Source organism: Pseudorasbora parva, chromosome 2 (genome assembly GCF_024679245.1).
Source record: "Pseudorasbora parva isolate DD20220531a chromosome 2, ASM2467924v1, whole genome shotgun sequence".
NCBI classification, from domain to species: Eukaryota; Metazoa; Chordata; class Actinopteri; order Cypriniformes; family Gobionidae; genus Pseudorasbora; species Pseudorasbora parva.
Genome location: NC_090173.1, coordinates 8,688,955 through 8,705,049, shown reverse-complemented (window position 1 = coordinate 8,705,049; position 16,095 = coordinate 8,688,955). Strand labels below are relative to the sequence as shown.

The 16,095-nt window shown below is 42.2% G+C and overlaps 1 protein-coding gene across 4 annotated transcripts in view; it reads left to right on the top strand.

The window, feature by feature from the left end:
* The window catches only part of LOC137091422 (myosin-9-like), a 75,832-nt gene that overhangs the window by 57,956 nt on the left and 1,781 nt on the right, over positions 1-16,095 (top strand). For all 4 annotated transcript variants that reach the window (XM_067455847.1, XM_067455828.1, XM_067455856.1 and 1 more), the window contains 14 exons: positions 276-420; positions 690-896; positions 2,406-2,510; positions 3,511-3,663; positions 5,575-5,823; positions 7,420-7,632; positions 8,232-8,444; positions 8,521-8,682; positions 10,755-10,884; positions 11,106-11,193; positions 12,213-12,336; positions 12,414-12,622; positions 13,103-13,211; positions 13,298-13,470. In XM_067455847.1, coding sequence (XP_067311948.1) covers positions 276-420; positions 690-896; positions 2,406-2,510; positions 3,511-3,663; positions 5,575-5,823; positions 7,420-7,632; positions 8,232-8,444; positions 8,521-8,682; positions 10,755-10,884; positions 11,106-11,193; positions 12,213-12,336; positions 12,414-12,622; positions 13,103-13,211; positions 13,298-13,470 — 2,280 coding nt within the window. The remainder of the gene's footprint in view (positions 1-275; positions 421-689; positions 897-2,405; positions 2,511-3,510; positions 3,664-5,574; positions 5,824-7,419; positions 7,633-8,231; positions 8,445-8,520; positions 8,683-10,754; positions 10,885-11,105; positions 11,194-12,212; positions 12,337-12,413; positions 12,623-13,102; positions 13,212-13,297; positions 13,471-16,095) is intronic.

Genomic DNA, 16,095 nt, shown 5'->3' with positions numbered 1-16,095 from the left:
AGTAATTTTATTTTTTATTAGAGATTATTTTTTTATTAAGTCTAATTATAATCTTCTAAGTATAGTTTTAAGTAATTAAAAATAATATGAAAACAATAATTGAGTGTATTCAAACTGATTGACCAGCAGAGTGAATGTAAAGTCCACGTTTAAAGTGCAAAGCTTATATTATTTTCTTAGTTGTTTCTAAAGTTTTAAGGAACCTTCATCATTGTCTCAGTATTTCCGCTGATGTTCATCCGGTGTGTGTGTGTGTGTGTGTGTGTGTCCTGCAGGACGAAGCGTGAAACCGAAGTGGCTCATCTGAAGAAGGCTCTGGAGGATGAGGCTAAAGTTCACGAGCAGCTGGTAGCGGAGATGAGGCAGAAACATGGCCAGGCCTTCGATGAGCTCAACGAGCAGCTGGAGCAGGTCAAGCGGGTAAGATGAAGCGCGCACACACACACACACACACACAGCCCCTAAACCTACCCATCACAGGAAACATTCTGCATTTTTTTCTTTCTCATAAAAACTCCTCCTGTGTGATTTATAAGCCTTTTGTAAAGTGGGGACATGGGTAATGTCCTCATATTTCACCCTCTCCTGTAATACCTGTGTCAGACCCATGGCATTATACACATTTGTGTCCTCGTGTCACAAAAACATGCCCACACACACACACACTCACTCTCCTCCTCTGTGAACAGAACAAGGTGTCGGTGGAGAAGACGAAGCAGGCGCTGGAGTCTGAGAGGAACGAGCTGCAGATCGAGCTGCAGACGCTGATGCAGGGTAAGGGCGAGTCGGAGCACCGCCGGAAGAAGGCCGAGGCGCAGGTGCAGGAGCTGCAGGTCAAACACGCCGAGAGCGAACGCCAGCGCCTCGAACTGGCCGAGAAGGTCGCCAAGATGCAGGTGCGCAGCCGCAACACATTCCACTCCACAACCCTTCAAATGTTCAAATCACACCGGGATGCTGAAGACGTTTTTCATTTCTAGTGAACGTTTTAAATCAACGCAATCACAAGAGACGCACCGAATGAATACAAATACAGTAAATATATTTCAGTGATTCCCAAACTGCTGTAAGGAAGCCTTTCTGCCACACAAGAGAAACAAATCATGCTTTGGTATATCGCCAGAGACATAAAACGGCGGAATTCGGACAAAAAATGTCAAAATTATGAGATAAAAAGCCAAAAGTAAGACTTTCATAAACTTGTTTTTGACATAATTTGGCCTTTTCAAGATGTAATTGTGAATTTGTTTGAGCACAGGAGTGTGCGAGCCAACAATCGCCGTTTATCTCATTATTTTTTACTTTTATGTCATAATTAACTTTTTCTGTAATAATTGCGACTTTGGATGTCATAATTTGTCGTCATTTTAAAATATATTTACATTTTAGATTTTTTTTGTCTTTATTTCGATTTTAAATGACAATTTAAACTCTGAGTGTCAATTTTTTGTCGTAATTTTGAATGTCATAGTTCACTTTTTAATTGTAATTTCGATTTTGAATTTCAACGTAGTTTGTAATTTGTCGTAATTTTGGATGCATTAATTTAAACTTTTGTCATAATTAATTTTTTTTGTCAATTTTGATTTTGAATGTATCAATTTCAACTTTAAATGTCAAAAAAATTGACAAATTCGAAATTACGACGACAATTTTAATTTATTGCATTAAAAATCAAAATGACAACAAATATTGACAAATTTGAAATTAAAAATTTTTTAATGGTCAATTTTGATTTTAATGTCATAATTTTTTAACTTTTAATGTCATTATTTATTTATTTAAATTGACATTAAACGTTGAAATTATGACATTAAAAAAATCATAATTATGACAAAATTACGTATTATGTATTATGTATTAATATATGTATAAATTAAGTATTATGGCCATTATAAAATTTTGATCATAATTTATTTTTGTCTAAATTTCAACTATTCATTTCAAAATATGATGCAGTAATTACATTTTTTTTGTCATAATTTCGAATTTGTCATAATTTAAAAATGTTTATTTTGACTTTGGATGTCATAATTTCAGCTTGATATGTTATAATTATTACATATCATGTAATTATTATGATTTTTTATGTCATAACTTCTACTTAGTATGTTATAGTTGCGCTTTTACCAAAGCACAATTTTTGGTAGCAGAAATGGGCTTCCATAATTTTATCACCCGTGAAATATTTTCTGTATGAACCCTTGATAAGTTAATATTTCCATAATTTAACAACACATTCTCATGTTCGTGATCAGTTAATGGTCACATGACATCAAATATTGACTCTTTATGAAGTGTTTTATTTTGATCTGAAGAGTCGTTTTTAACCCGTTTAAGCGTCTCAGTAATGCCCATTCCCTTCAGTATTGAGGCGTTGATGACCGGTTGTGTTTCCTCTTCAGGTGGAGCTGGATAATGTCAATGGCCTGCTGAGTGAAGTCGAGGGCAAGTCCATCAAAGCCACGAAAGACTACTCCGCTGTGGAGTCACAGCTGCAGGACGTGCAGGTAGACATGAGGGAGTCGTGAGAGTGAGCGTGAGAGTGAGCGTGAGAGTGAGCGTGAGAGTGAGCGTGAGAGTGAGAGTGAGCGTGAGAGTGAGAGTGAGCGTGAGCGTGAGAGTGAGCGTGAGAGTGAGCGTGAGAGTGAGCGTGAGAGTGAGCGTGAGAGTGAGCGTGAGAGTGAGCGTGAGAGTGAGCGTGAGAGTGAGCGTGAGAGTGAGCGTGAGAGTGAGCGTGAGAGTGAGCGTGAGAGTGAGCGTGAGAGTGAGCGTGAGAGTGAGCGTGAGAGTGAGCGTGAGAGTGAGCGTGAGAGTGAGCGTGTGTCTGAGCGTGTGTCTGAGAGTGAGAGTGAGCGTGAGAGTGAGCGTGAGAGTGAGCGTGAGAGTGAGCGTGAGAGTGAGCGTGAGAGTGAGAGTGAGCGTGAGAGTGAGCGTGAGAGTGAGCGTGAGAGTGAGCGTGAGAGTGAGCGTGAGAGTGAGCGTGAGAGTGAGCGTGAGAGTGAGCGTGAGAGTGAGCGTGAGAGTGAGCGTGAGAGTGAGCGTGAGCGTGAGCGTGAGGGTGTGTCTGAGCGTGTGTCTGAGCGTGTGTCTGAGAGTGAGAGTGAGCGTGAGAGTGAGCGTGAGAGTGAGCGTGAGAGTGAGCGTGAGAGTGAGCGTGAGAGTGAGCGTGAGCGTGAGCGTGAGAGTGAGCGTGAGAGTGAGCGTGAGAGTGAGCGTGAGAGTGAGAGTGAGCGTGAGAGTGAGCGTGAGAGTGAGCGTGAGAGTGAGCGTGAGAGTGAGCGTGAGAGTGAGCGTGAGAGTGAGCGTGAGAGTGAGCGTGAGAGTGAGCGTGAGAGTGAGAGTGAGCGTGAGAGTGAGCGTGAGAGTGAGCGTGAGAGTGAGCGTGAGAGTGAGCGTGAGCGTGAGAGTGAGCGTGAGAGTGAGAGAGAGAGTGAGAGTGAGCGGGAGAGTGAGCGTGAGAGTGAGCGTGAGAGTGAGCGTCTGACTCTCCTGATTGTGTCCGTGCAGGAAGTGCTGCAGGAGGAGACGCGGCAGAAGCTCTCGCTGAACACGCGCCTTAGGCAGCTGGAGGACGAGCAGAACAGCCTGAAGGAGCAGCTGGAGGAGGAGGAGGGAGCCAAGAGGAACCTGGAGAAGCAGCTGCACACCATGCAGGCACAGGTACACACACACACACACGGAGACCACCTTTCCACCACACATCTGCTCACTTGTGCCTACTGAATTTAAAATAATGTATACAAATATATTTTGATTCAGAAAAATTCATGAATCAAAATATTAATTCATTAATGAGTCATTCACAAGTTCACTGAAAAGAACCGACTCAAATGTTAAAACATTAGTGAATTCCACTCGTTTACGCCACACAAGAGACAGAAGTTTGTTTTGGTAATGTTTGCGATAGTTTTGAGGAACTATTTTAGAGCAGAACTCAACATTATTAGGATTATTAGGAACACCTGTTCAATTTCTCATTATTGCAGTTATCTAATCAACCAATCACAGGGCAGTTGCTTCAGTGTATTTAGGGGTGTGGTCCTGGTCAAGACAATCTCCTGAACTCCAAACTGAATGGCAGAATGGGAAAGAAAGGGGATTTAAGCCATTCTGACCGTGGCATGGTTGTTGGTCTCAGACGGGCCGGTCTGAGTATTTCACAATCAGCTCAGTTACTGGGATTTCCACACACAACCATTTCTAGGGTTTACAAAGAATGGTGTGAAAAGGGAAAAACATCCAGTATGCGGCAGTCCTGTGGGAGAAAATGCCTTGTTGATGCTCGAGGTCAGAGGAGAATGGGCCGACTGATTCAAGCTGAAAGAAGAGCAACTTTGACTGAAATAACCACTCGTTACAACCGAGGTATGCAGCAAAGCATTTGTGAAGCCACAACACACACAACCTTGAGGCGGATGGGCTACAACAGCAGAAGACCCCACCGGGTACCACTCATCTCCACTACAAATAAGAAAAAGAGGCTACAATTTGCAGGAGCTCACCAAAAAGACTGGAAAAATGTTGTCTGGTTTGATGAGTCTCGATTTCTGTTGAGACATTCAGATGGTAGAGTCAGAATTTGGCGTAAACAGAATGAGAACATGGATCCATCATGCCTTGTTACCCCTGTGCAGACTGGTGGTGGTGGTGTAATGGTGTGGGGGATGTTTTCTTTGCACACTTTAGGCCCCTTAGTGCCAATTGGGCATCGTTTAAATGCCGCAGCCTACCTGAGCATTGTTTCTGACCATGTCCATCCCTTTATGACCACCATGTACCCATCGTCTGATGGCTACTTCCAGCAGGATAATGCACCATGTCATAAAGCTTGAATCATTTCAAATTGGTTTCTTGAACACGACAATGAGTTCACTGTACTAAAATGGCCGCCACAGTCCCCAGATCTCAACCCAATAGAGCATCTTTGGGATGTGGTGGAACGGGAGCTTCGTGCCCTGGATGTGCATCCCACAAATCTCCATCAACTGCAAGATGCTCTCCTATCAATATGGGCCAACATTTCTAAAGAATGCTTTCAGCACCTTGTTGAATCAATGCCACGTAGAATTAAGGCAGTTCTGAAGGTGAAAGGGGTCAAACACAGTATTAGTGTGTTGTTCCTAATAATCCTTTAGGTGAGTGTATATTGTAAATACCAAATTTTCACTATATAATTTGACTTGTAGATTAGTTTTTTTCAGTCTCTTCTGTTCACAAAGTGGTCTGAATGATTCATTAATGGTCTGAATCAAAGTGGCTTTATCCTTCTCTAATGAACACAGTATTGTGGTATTTCATTGAAAATTATATTGTGAATATGGCCTTAAATAAATGAATACAAAAACAAATTGGCATTCTTTTAAGTCTATACTGTGTAGTGTATGTTATTGTATTTTCCTATTATTTTAATAGTTCAATTATAATGTATTAAATCATATAATTTTAGAAATAACTAGGTTACATTTGTGGACAATCTTAACTTGTGGCTGTTCAGTCGAGAGAGTGAGATGCTGTAGAAAAATGATGAGTACTCTTCTGAACACACTTCTTCGTGTGTGTGTTGTCCTGCAGCTGGTGGACATGAAGAAGAAGATGGAGCTGGAGGCCGGCTCTCTGGAGAGCACTGAGGAGGCGAAGAAGCGAGTGCAGCGTGACCTGGAGGCCGTGACTCTGCGTCTGGACGAGAGGAACGCCGCTTTCGACAAACTGGACAAGACCAAGACTCGCCTGCAGCAGGAGCTGGACGACATGCTGGTGGACCAGGACCATCTCAGACAGATCGTCTCCAACCTGGAGAAGAAGCAGAAGAAGTTCGACCAGGTAAGAAATCAGACGAGCATGCACGATAACGGATAAACTAATAATCACAATTATTGTCTCTGGCTAGGGGCAGTTTAAAATGCTTAATGTTGCTTAATGTACTAAGACAGTGATATTAAAAGAGCAAACTCCGTAAACATGACAATAAACCATACTGTTGCATTACAATTGTCCCGATTGAATCGTCAGTTTTCAGAATAAATGCACATTCGCAACCTAGAAGGCAGAGATCCGTGTTGCATTTGTTGAAATTCATTGCTGAAGGTTTGATTCGGGCAGATTTAGTCACTCAAATAGCACAAGTGGTTTGTGAAGAAACAAAAACTGACTGTATGACACTCATTGAAGCAGGATTTCGCTGTGGAGATCGCTAAACTCCAGGGCACGTGTTTGTTTTCAGCTCATCAGCACTCCTGCATTTAGAGGAGCGCGTGCAGAGGGTTGCCAGATTGCACTGATTAAGGAAAACACCGCGATGAAAGTATATCCTTTTAAGGGGTGAAAGCTCTATTTGGGGGATTTAAGCTATTTGCATCTGGCAACCACACGCATGACTGCTAGTTGAGGCTTGTTATCAACGCAAGATAACGCAAATCCCACAGAAAAAACACGCTTTAATGATTAATAACGAGTGGGCCAATATTGTGACGATTATTTGAAATCAATCGAGAGAATCACGCAAATTTTGTTTGTGTTCAATCTTTCTCAGTTGTTGTCTTTAAGTTAATATTTTTCTTTTTTCCTGTTTTCCGTAATTTTTTTCAGGGGTAGGCTACAGGAGCAGCTTAGAGCGCCCTCTCGCGGCTGTAGTCGTAGCTAAATGTCTATTCATGTCAGTCTGTATGAGTTAAATTTGATGTATAAGTCGCACCTGACTATAATTCGCAGGACCAGCCAAACTATGAAAAAAAGTGCGACTTATAGTCCGGAAAATACGGTAAGCTCTTCGCATCTGGCAACCACAAGCACGACTGCTAGTGGAGGCTCGTGACCAATGCAAGATAACGCAACCCCCAAAGAAAAAACACGTTTTGAGGATCAAAAACGAGCGAGCCAATATCTTGACGATTATTTGAATTAAATCGAGAGAAGCCGATATCGTTATCGCGATTAAAATACGATTAATCACGCAGCCCTAATGGAGGGGCATTTTGTTTGTGTTCAGTCTTTCTCAGTTCTTGTCTTTAAGTTAATATTTCAGTGAACAGTTTTTTTCCTGTTTTCCGATATTTTTTTCAGGGATAGGCTACAGAAGCAGCTTAGAGCGCCCTCTTGTGGCTCTAGACGTAGCTAAATGTTTATTCTTGTCAGTCAGTATGAATTAAATTTGATTTATAAGTCGGACCTGACTATAAGTTTCAGGAACAACCAAACAATGAAAAAAAGTGGCTCTTTGCCTCTGGCAACCGCAAGCATGTCTGCTAGATGAAAGATAACGCAAACCCCAAAGAAAAAACACAGTATCATGACGATTATTTGAAATCAATCGAGAGAAGCCGATATCGTTATCACGATTAAAGTACGATTAATCGTGCAGTCCTAATGGAAGTAGCAGCGGCTTCAGTTCGCTGTCATTGACCTGCTGGTGTTTTTCAGATGCTGGCCGAGGAGAAGTTGATCTCTAGCCGCTACGCAGAGGAGCGCGACCGCGCCGAGGCCGAGGCCCGAGAGAAGGAGACCCGCGTGCTGGCGCTGGGCCGAGAGCTGGAGGCCCTCACCGACCTGAAGGAGGAGCTCGACCGCACCAACAAACTGCTCCGGGCCGAGATGGAGGACCTCGTGTCCTCTAAGGACGACGTGGGCAAGAGCGTAAGAGCCAACACAGACGCTGCAAACACAACCTCAAAAAATGCTCTTCTTATTTAGTGTGTGTCTTGTTTCCAGTCTAAATATCTTACAATTCTTAAATCAAGATGCATTTACTAGACAAGTAAAACGACATAAGATATTTTTTATATAAATAATCTTGTTTCTGATTATTTATCTCACCCCATTGGCAGATCATTTTGCCTGTTTTAAGTAAAAACTCACTTCATTTTGATTTTATTTAGCGATCCTGAAAACACATCAGTGTAAAAATGCTGCTCAAGATGTTGATTTATCGTCTCTTTTAAATCACTGGTAGAGTTTAGGGTTGCTATTGAGTTTGCATGTTACAAACAAACTGATAATGTACTTTATTTAAAAATAAGGTGGAGTGTGAGAGAGGCGTTAGTGACAATGAATGAGTTTGGAAATATGGTTTTTAATTGGTCATTTTCTTGTGTGCGTCAGTAGGTGTTTTGTATATTAGGTTTGTAATGTTTTAAAAAATGGTGTACATTTTTCTAAGTTAAAATGGAAAATTTAATCTCTCTCTCTCTCTCTCTGTCTATGTCTCTCGCTCTCTCCCTCTCTCTCTCCCTCAGGTGCACGATCTGGAGAAGTCGAAGCGCTCGATGGAGCAGCAGCTGGAGGAGATGAAGACGCAGCTGGAGGAGCTGGAGGACGAGCTGCAGGCCACTGAGGATGCCAAGCTGAGGCTGGAGGTCAACATGCAGGCCATGAAGGCTCAGTACGAGCGAGACCTGCAGGGCCGAGACGAGCTGGGAGAGGAGAAGAAGAGGCAGCTGGTCAAACAGGTGCGCAAACACCACCGAGTGTGTGGAGAGCGTCTCACATAGACATACCTGTCTTATAAAGTGTGTGTGTGTTTAGGTGCGAGAGATGGAGCTGGAGCTGGAGGACGAGCGTAAGCAGCGTACGGTGGCCATGGCAGCGCGTAAGAAGATGGAGCTGGACCTGAAGGAGCTGGAGGCCGCCATCGACCAGGCCAACAAGAACCGCGACGAGGCACTCAAGCAGCTCAAGAAAGTGCAGGTACGTCTGAGGATCCACAACACAGACCCACTGAACACAGACACACACACACCTCAGCCTTAACCTCAGTGTTCTTCAGTCATTAAATGCATAATAATCCATCTACAGTGGGTACGGAAAGTATTCAGAACCGTTTGCTAAAATCATTTAAGTTCATTTTATTTTCTCATTAATGTACACACAGCACCCCTTATTTATTGACAGAAAAATACAGAATTGTCGATATCTTTTGCAGATTTATTAAAAAAAATACAAATAATATATCACATGGACCTAAGTATTCAGACCCTTTGCACAGGATTCAGTAGAAGCACCCTTTTGATCTAATACAGCCATGAGAAAACCTTTTTGGGAAACCTTCGGCCCAGTCTGAGGTCTTGAGCACTCTGGAGAAGGTTTTCGTCCAGGATATCCCTGTACTTGGAGACATTAATCTTTCACTCGATTGCAACCAGTCGTCCTGTCCCTGCAGCTGAAAAACACCCCCACAGCATGATGCTGCCACCACCATGCTTCACTGTTGGGACTGTATTGGACCGGTGATAATTTTCTCCACACATACCGCTTCGAATTAAGGCCAAAAAGTTTTATATTCTCATCAGACCAGAGAATCTTATTTCTCACCGTCTTGGAGTCCTTCAGCTGTTTTTTTTAGCAAACTTTCATGTGTCTTGCACTGAGGAGAGGCTTCCGTTGGGCCACTCTGCCGTAAAGCCCCGACTGGTGAAGGGCTGCAGTGATGGTTGACTTTCTACAACTTTCTCCCATCTGTGGAGCTCAGCCACAGTGATCTTTGGGTTCTTCTTTACCTCTCTCACCAAGGCTCTTCTCTCCCGATAGCTCAGTTTGCCCGGACGGCCAGCTCTAGGAAGGGTTCTGGTCGTCCCAAACATCTTCATTTAAGGATTATGGAGGCCACTGTGCTCTTAGGAACCTTAAGTGCTGTTTTTTGTACCCTTGGCCAGATCTGTGGCTTACCACAATTCTGTCTCTGAGCTCTTACGGTAGTTCCTTTGACCTCATGATTCTCATTTGCTCTGCCTTGCACTGTGAGCTGTAAGGTCTTGTATAGACAGGTGTGTGGCTTTCCTAATCAAGTCCAATCAGTATAATCAAACACAGCTGAACTCAGATGAAGGTGTAGAGCCATCTCAAGGAGGATTAGAAGAAATGGACAGCACCTGAGTTAAATATGAGTGTCACAGTAAAGGCTCTGAATACTTAGGACTATGTGATATTTCAGTTTTTTATTTTTAATAAATCTGTAAAAACAATTCTGTGTTTTTCTGTCAATATGGGGTGCTGTGTGTACATTAATGAGAAAAAATGAACTTAAATTATTTTAGCAAATGGCTGCAATATAACAGTGAAAAATGTAAAGGGGTCTGAATACTTTCCATACCCACTGTGTATATCCATCTATTTATCATCCATCCATCCATCTATATGTCAATCTATCTGTCCGTCCATCCATCTATATATCCATCTATCATCCATTCATCTATCTATCCATCCTCCATCTATCTATCTATCATCCATCCATCTATATATTTATCCATCCATCCATATTTATTTTTGTCATTTACCTCCACCCACTGGTAGTTTTAGTTTATTATTTTTAGTTCATCATATTTCCATATTAATAATAACTCCATTATCTAAATTAATTTAGTTCTTCAACTTAAAGTAAATTCAATTAAGAAAAGTTGCCTTAGCAACTAGCTGAAATAAAATAAACATGCGTTTTTAAATATTTTATTGTATTTCAGTTCAATTCAGATTAAAAATAAGTAAAACGATCAGCAAATTACCTCAGCAACATTTACCATTTTAACTTAGTTAAACTTGAAGTGCTAAAATAACTCAAACTGAAATTAAAAAACAGTACTAAAAAGACACGTCTCTGCCTTGTGGACTTCTTTGTAAGTGCTTTAATAGGAGTTATTTTTTAAACTAAGTTATGAGTTGAACATTTTGTCTGTAGTTATGGACGTTACGCCACAACACAATCCTTAAAACCTGAAGCAGGAGCTCAGTGATCAGATATGAGTGTGTGTGTGTGTGTGTTTTAGGCTCAGATGAAGGACCTGCTGAGGGAGCTTGACGACACGCGTGTGTCCCGCGAGGAGATCCTGGCCCAGAGCAAAGAGAACGAGAAGAAGGTGAAGAGCATGGAGGCCGAGATGATCCAGCTGCAGGAGGGTCAGTGTCTCTCTCTTTCTCTCTCTCTCTCTCTCTCTCTCCCTCTCCCTCTCCCTCTCCCTCTCCCTCTCCCTCTCCCTCTCCCTCTCCCTCTCCCTCTCCCTCTCCCTCTCCCTCTCCCTCTCCCTCTCTCTCTCTCTCTCTCTCTCTCTCTCTCTCTCTCTCTCTCTCTCTCTCTCTCTCTCTCGTTAGTCTGACGTCTCTCTCGATGTGTTTTCAGGAGCTGGCGGCCGCCGAGCGAGCCAAGAGGCAAGCGCAGCAGGAGAGAGACGAACTGCAGGACGAGATCAACAACCAGGCCGCTAAAGGGTGAGGAATCATTTACATCACACACATTTATCAAAGGAGCATGTGATTTAATATACTTTTTGTACATATATTTATTTTTATTTTTTTAAATATTTTTTTTTCCCTGTTATAATGAATAAAATAAAATTGGATTTGTATGTGCCCAACAGATTTTGGACTGTTTTTATTCCAAACAGAAAAACTCAGGAAATATAATTCAGAACTACTGGGGAAAAAATACACATTAATATTTCGAAGATTGATTTTTTCCATTTTATTTCCTTAATGGGAAAAATATAAATAATTGTTACCAGATTTTAAAAGATAAATGGAAAAAAACCTTTATATTTATATTATTTTCTATTTTTTTAATCCAAACAAAATATGCTAAAATATTAAGAATTTTAAAATACAAATAATTAATAAAAAAAATTAATTATGTAATTGATAGGTAAATTATAATGAATTGTATTTATGAAAAATAAATTGAAGTTCCTATTTTTATTTGTACTAGAAATAAATAAAGAGTTTTATTTTATTTTTTTTAATCAAAATAAAACATTTAATTTAAAAAACATTTTCCAGGGTTAAAGATAATTGATTGAATTCTGTAACATAATACAACAATATAATATAAATATTAAAAATAAAACAATAAATACAATTTTAATCCACAATTAATTGTTTGGTTCACAATTTTTTTGTATTCGAAAAAAACAATTTTTAAACAAACAAAATGAACTAAAACACTTTTTGCTTAGACTTCTGACAAATACGTGGCACCACTTGCACAAACGCAAAAGGACATTTTTTTTTTTATTATTGTCAGATTTTTTTTGAGCCGTTTATCATTTCATCTGCTATATTGGCCAAAAATCACACACAAACCTGGATTACATGTGAAAAAGCAGCGATTTTGTGGTTTGTAACCCTTCATTGTGTGTGTGTGTGTGTGTGTGTGTGTGTGTGTGTGTGTGTGTGTGTGTGTGTGTGTGTGTGTGTGTGTGTGTGTGTGTGTGTGTCTGTGTGTGTGTGATCAGCGCTCTGGGCTCGGAGGAGAGGAGGCGTCTGGAGGCGCGTATCGCTCAGCTGGAGGAGGAGCTGGAGGAGGAGCAGAATAACACTGAGCTGGTGAACGATCGGCTGAAGAGATCCCTGCTGCAGGTCCGACACACTCCAGACGTTAGCAAACATGCCCTGTGTCTATAAAACGACTGAATATCTCTCTCGTTTGTCTGCAGACGGACCAGATAAATGTGGAGCTGACGGCCGAGCGCAGCACCACACAGCGCCTGGAGGGGGCGCGATCACAGATGGAGCGGCAGAACAAGGAGCTGAAACTCAAACTGACCGAACTGGAGGGAGCCGTCAAGAGCAAGTACAAGGCCACCATCGCCGCCCTGGAGGCCAAGATCATTCAGCTGGAGGAGCAGCTCGACGTTGAGACCAAGTGAGTCTTTATTATTATACACAACTCAACTCAATGAGCCTTGGCCGCCCATGACCCTGTGGCCGGTTCTCCACTGTTCCTCTTGGAGCACTTTTGATAGATACTGACCACTGCAGACCGGGAACAGCCCACAAGAGCTGCAGTTTTGGAGATGCTCTGACCCAGTCGTCTAGCCGTCACAATCTGGCCCTTGTCAAACTCACTCAAATCCTTACGCTCGCCCATTTCTCCTGCTTCTAGCACATCAACTTTGAGGACAACATGTTCACTTGTTACCTAATATATCCCACCCACTAACATTAGCCGTGATGAAGAGATCATCAGTCTTATTCACTGCCTGATTGGTGTATTATTGCATACTAATACATTCATGTCCACAAATAAAAATGTATACAATTGATAACAGTAGTAAAAGCAGTGGTAAACTCTTGAGTGTATCGAGTGCTCGTGCTGATTGGGGATGTGTGTGTGTGTGTTCAGAGAGAGGCAGCAAGCGTCCAAACTGGTGCGTCGCACAGAGAAGAAGCTGAAGGAGGTGATCCTGCAGGTGGATGACGAGAGGCGCAACTCAGAGCAGTACAAAGACCAGGTGAGCCTCACTCCATCTCTGCTCAGATTGCCCCGCTGCGGGGGGAAGTAGATTGTGACGTTGTGTCTGGTTGTGATTGGCTGCAGTCTGACAAGTTGAACAGCCGCATGAAGCAGCTGAAGCGGCAGCTGGAGGAGGCGGAGGAGGAGGCGCAGCGAGCCAACGCTAACCGCAGGAAACTGCAGCGAGAGCTGGAGGACGCCACCGAGTCAGCCGACGCCATGAACCGCGAGGTCACCAGTCTGAAGAGCAAACTCAGGTGCGGGATAACTGCACCGTAACGCTTACACAATTACTATGAATAATCACGAAATGTGACATTTCATCAGAATTATTGCACATCAGGGTTATTGTAAGCTATAACCATAATCCCAGTTAGCTGAGATAATCGATGTTTATTATTCATAGACACTAGGGCTGTCAAAATTGCTCAAAAAATGTTTGAGTATTCCCACTAAAAAACACCAATATTCAAACATGTTTGCGCATTTTGTCAATGACGTGCATTACGTCAATAACAGGACTAATAATACAGAGACATAACTAATGGTATAGGTAGTCTATTGAAGTTTAAACATATTTGACAATGTATTACCTACACAAAAACGAGTAAATCAACTAATGGCCAAGAAAGCAGACCTCAGGCTCTCTGCGCATAACGGTTTAAATGAACAAACTCTGAGTGCTGCTGATCAAGAGTTTTGTGACAGCAATTTAAGGACGCAACTCTTGTCCCAAATATAGCAGGCTTCATTCAGTGATTGAAGCAAATATTATTAATATTAATTTCAGTTTTACAGCATATTGAACGCTCTGTGTGAGCTCTGCTGTGTTAAACATGAAGCTTTTCCTTGACATGAAACGGTAAATAATCACACCAGTGGAAGCAGTGCATTTATCCTTTATTCATGCAATATCTCTTCAGTCAGTACAGTAGCCTACACTTTAGTAATGTTTCTGTTTAACGTTAAATAAAATGAGGCATGGTATGCTAACTCTATCTTACATCTCGCGGCTCAACAATTTTACCTCCTACTGACCAAAATCCACCACGTCACATACATGTGAAGCAGATATTATAACATTCAAATTAAGATATTTTTTTAAATTTACAATAGTTAAGGATTAAAGACTTTTTTTTGGTCAAGTCTGGAGTCATTTCAGGTTGAATCCCGAATCAAGTCTGAAGTCATTTCAGGTTGAGTCCCGAGTCAAGTCTGAAGTCATTTCAGGTTGAGTCCCGAGTCAAGTCTGAAGTCATTTCAGGTTGAGTCCCGAGTCAAGTCTGAAGTCATTTCAGGTTGAGTCCCGAGTCAAGTCTGAAGTCATTTCAGGTCGAGTCCCGAATCAAGTCTGAAGTCATTTCAGGTTGAGTCCCGAGTCAAGTCTGAAGTCATTTCAGGTTGAGTCCCGAATCAAGTCTGAAGTCATTTCAGGTTGAGTCCTGAATCAAGTCTGAAGTCATTTCAGGTAGAGTCCCGAATCAAGTCTGAAGTCATTTCAGGTCGAGTCCCGAATCAAGTCTGAAGTCATTTCAGGTCGAGTCCCGAATCAAGTCTGAAATCATTTCAAGTCGAGTCCCGAATCAAGTGTGAAGTCATTTCAGGTCGAGTCCTGAATCAAGTGTGAAATCATTTCAGGTCGAGTCCCGAATCAAGCCTGAAATCATTTCAGGTCGAGTCCCGAAACAACCCTGAAGTCATTTCAGGTCGAGTCCCGAATCAAGTGTGATGTCATTCGAGGTTGAGTCCCGAGTCAAGTCTGAAGTCGTTTCAGGTCGAGTCCCGAGTCAAATCTGAAGTCATTTCAGGTCGAGTCCCGAGTCAAGTCTGAAGTCATTTCAGGTCGAGTCCCGAATCAAGTCTGAAATCATTATAGGTCGAGTCCCGAATCTTGTCTGATGTCATTTCAGGTCGAGTCTGGAGTCATTTTAGGTCGAGTCTCGAATCAAGTCTGAAAAAATTTCAGGTAGAGTCCCGAATCAAGTCTGAAATCATTTCAGGTCGAGTCCCGAATCAAGTGTGAAGTCATTTCAGGTTGAGTCCCGAGTCAAGTCTGAAGTCATTTCAGGTCGAGTCCCGAATCAAGTGTGAAATCATTTCAGGTCAAGTCCCGAATCAAGTCTGAAATCATTATAGGTCGAGTCCCGAATCTTATCTGATGTCATTTCAGGTCGAGTCTGGAGTCATTTTAGGTCGAGTCTCGAATCAAGTCTGAAGAAATTTCAGGTAGAGTCCCGAATCAAGTCTGAAATCATTTCAGGTCGAGTCCCGAATCAAGTGTGAAGTCATTTCAGGTTGAGTCCCGAATCAAGTGGGAAGTCATTTCAGGTCGAGTCCTGAATCAAGTCTGAAATCATTTCAGGTCGATTCCCGAATCAAGTCTGAAATCATTTCAGGTCGAGTCCCGAAATCAAGTCTGAAATCATTTCAGGTCGAGTCCCGAATCAAGTCTGAAATCATTTCAGGTCGAGTCCCGAATCAAGTCTGAAATCATTTCAGGTCGAGTCCTGAATCAAGTGTGAAGTCATTTCAGGTCGAGTCCCGAATCTAGGGTGAAATCATTTCAGGTCGAGTCCCGAATCAAGTGTGAAATCATTACAGGTCGAGTCCCGAATCAAGTGTGAAGTCATTTCAGGTCGAGTCCCGGATCAAGTGTAAAGTAATTTCAGGTTGAGTCCCGGATCAAGTCTGAAGTCATTTCGGTTCGAGTCCCGAATCAAGTCTGAAGTCATTTCAGGTCGAGTCCCGAACCAAGCGTGAAGTCATTTCAGGTCGAGTCCCGAATCAAGTCTGAAGTCATTTCAGGTCGAGTTCCGAATCAAGCCTGAAGTCATTTCAGGTCGAGTCCCGAATCAAGTCTGAAGTCATTTCAGGTCGAGTTC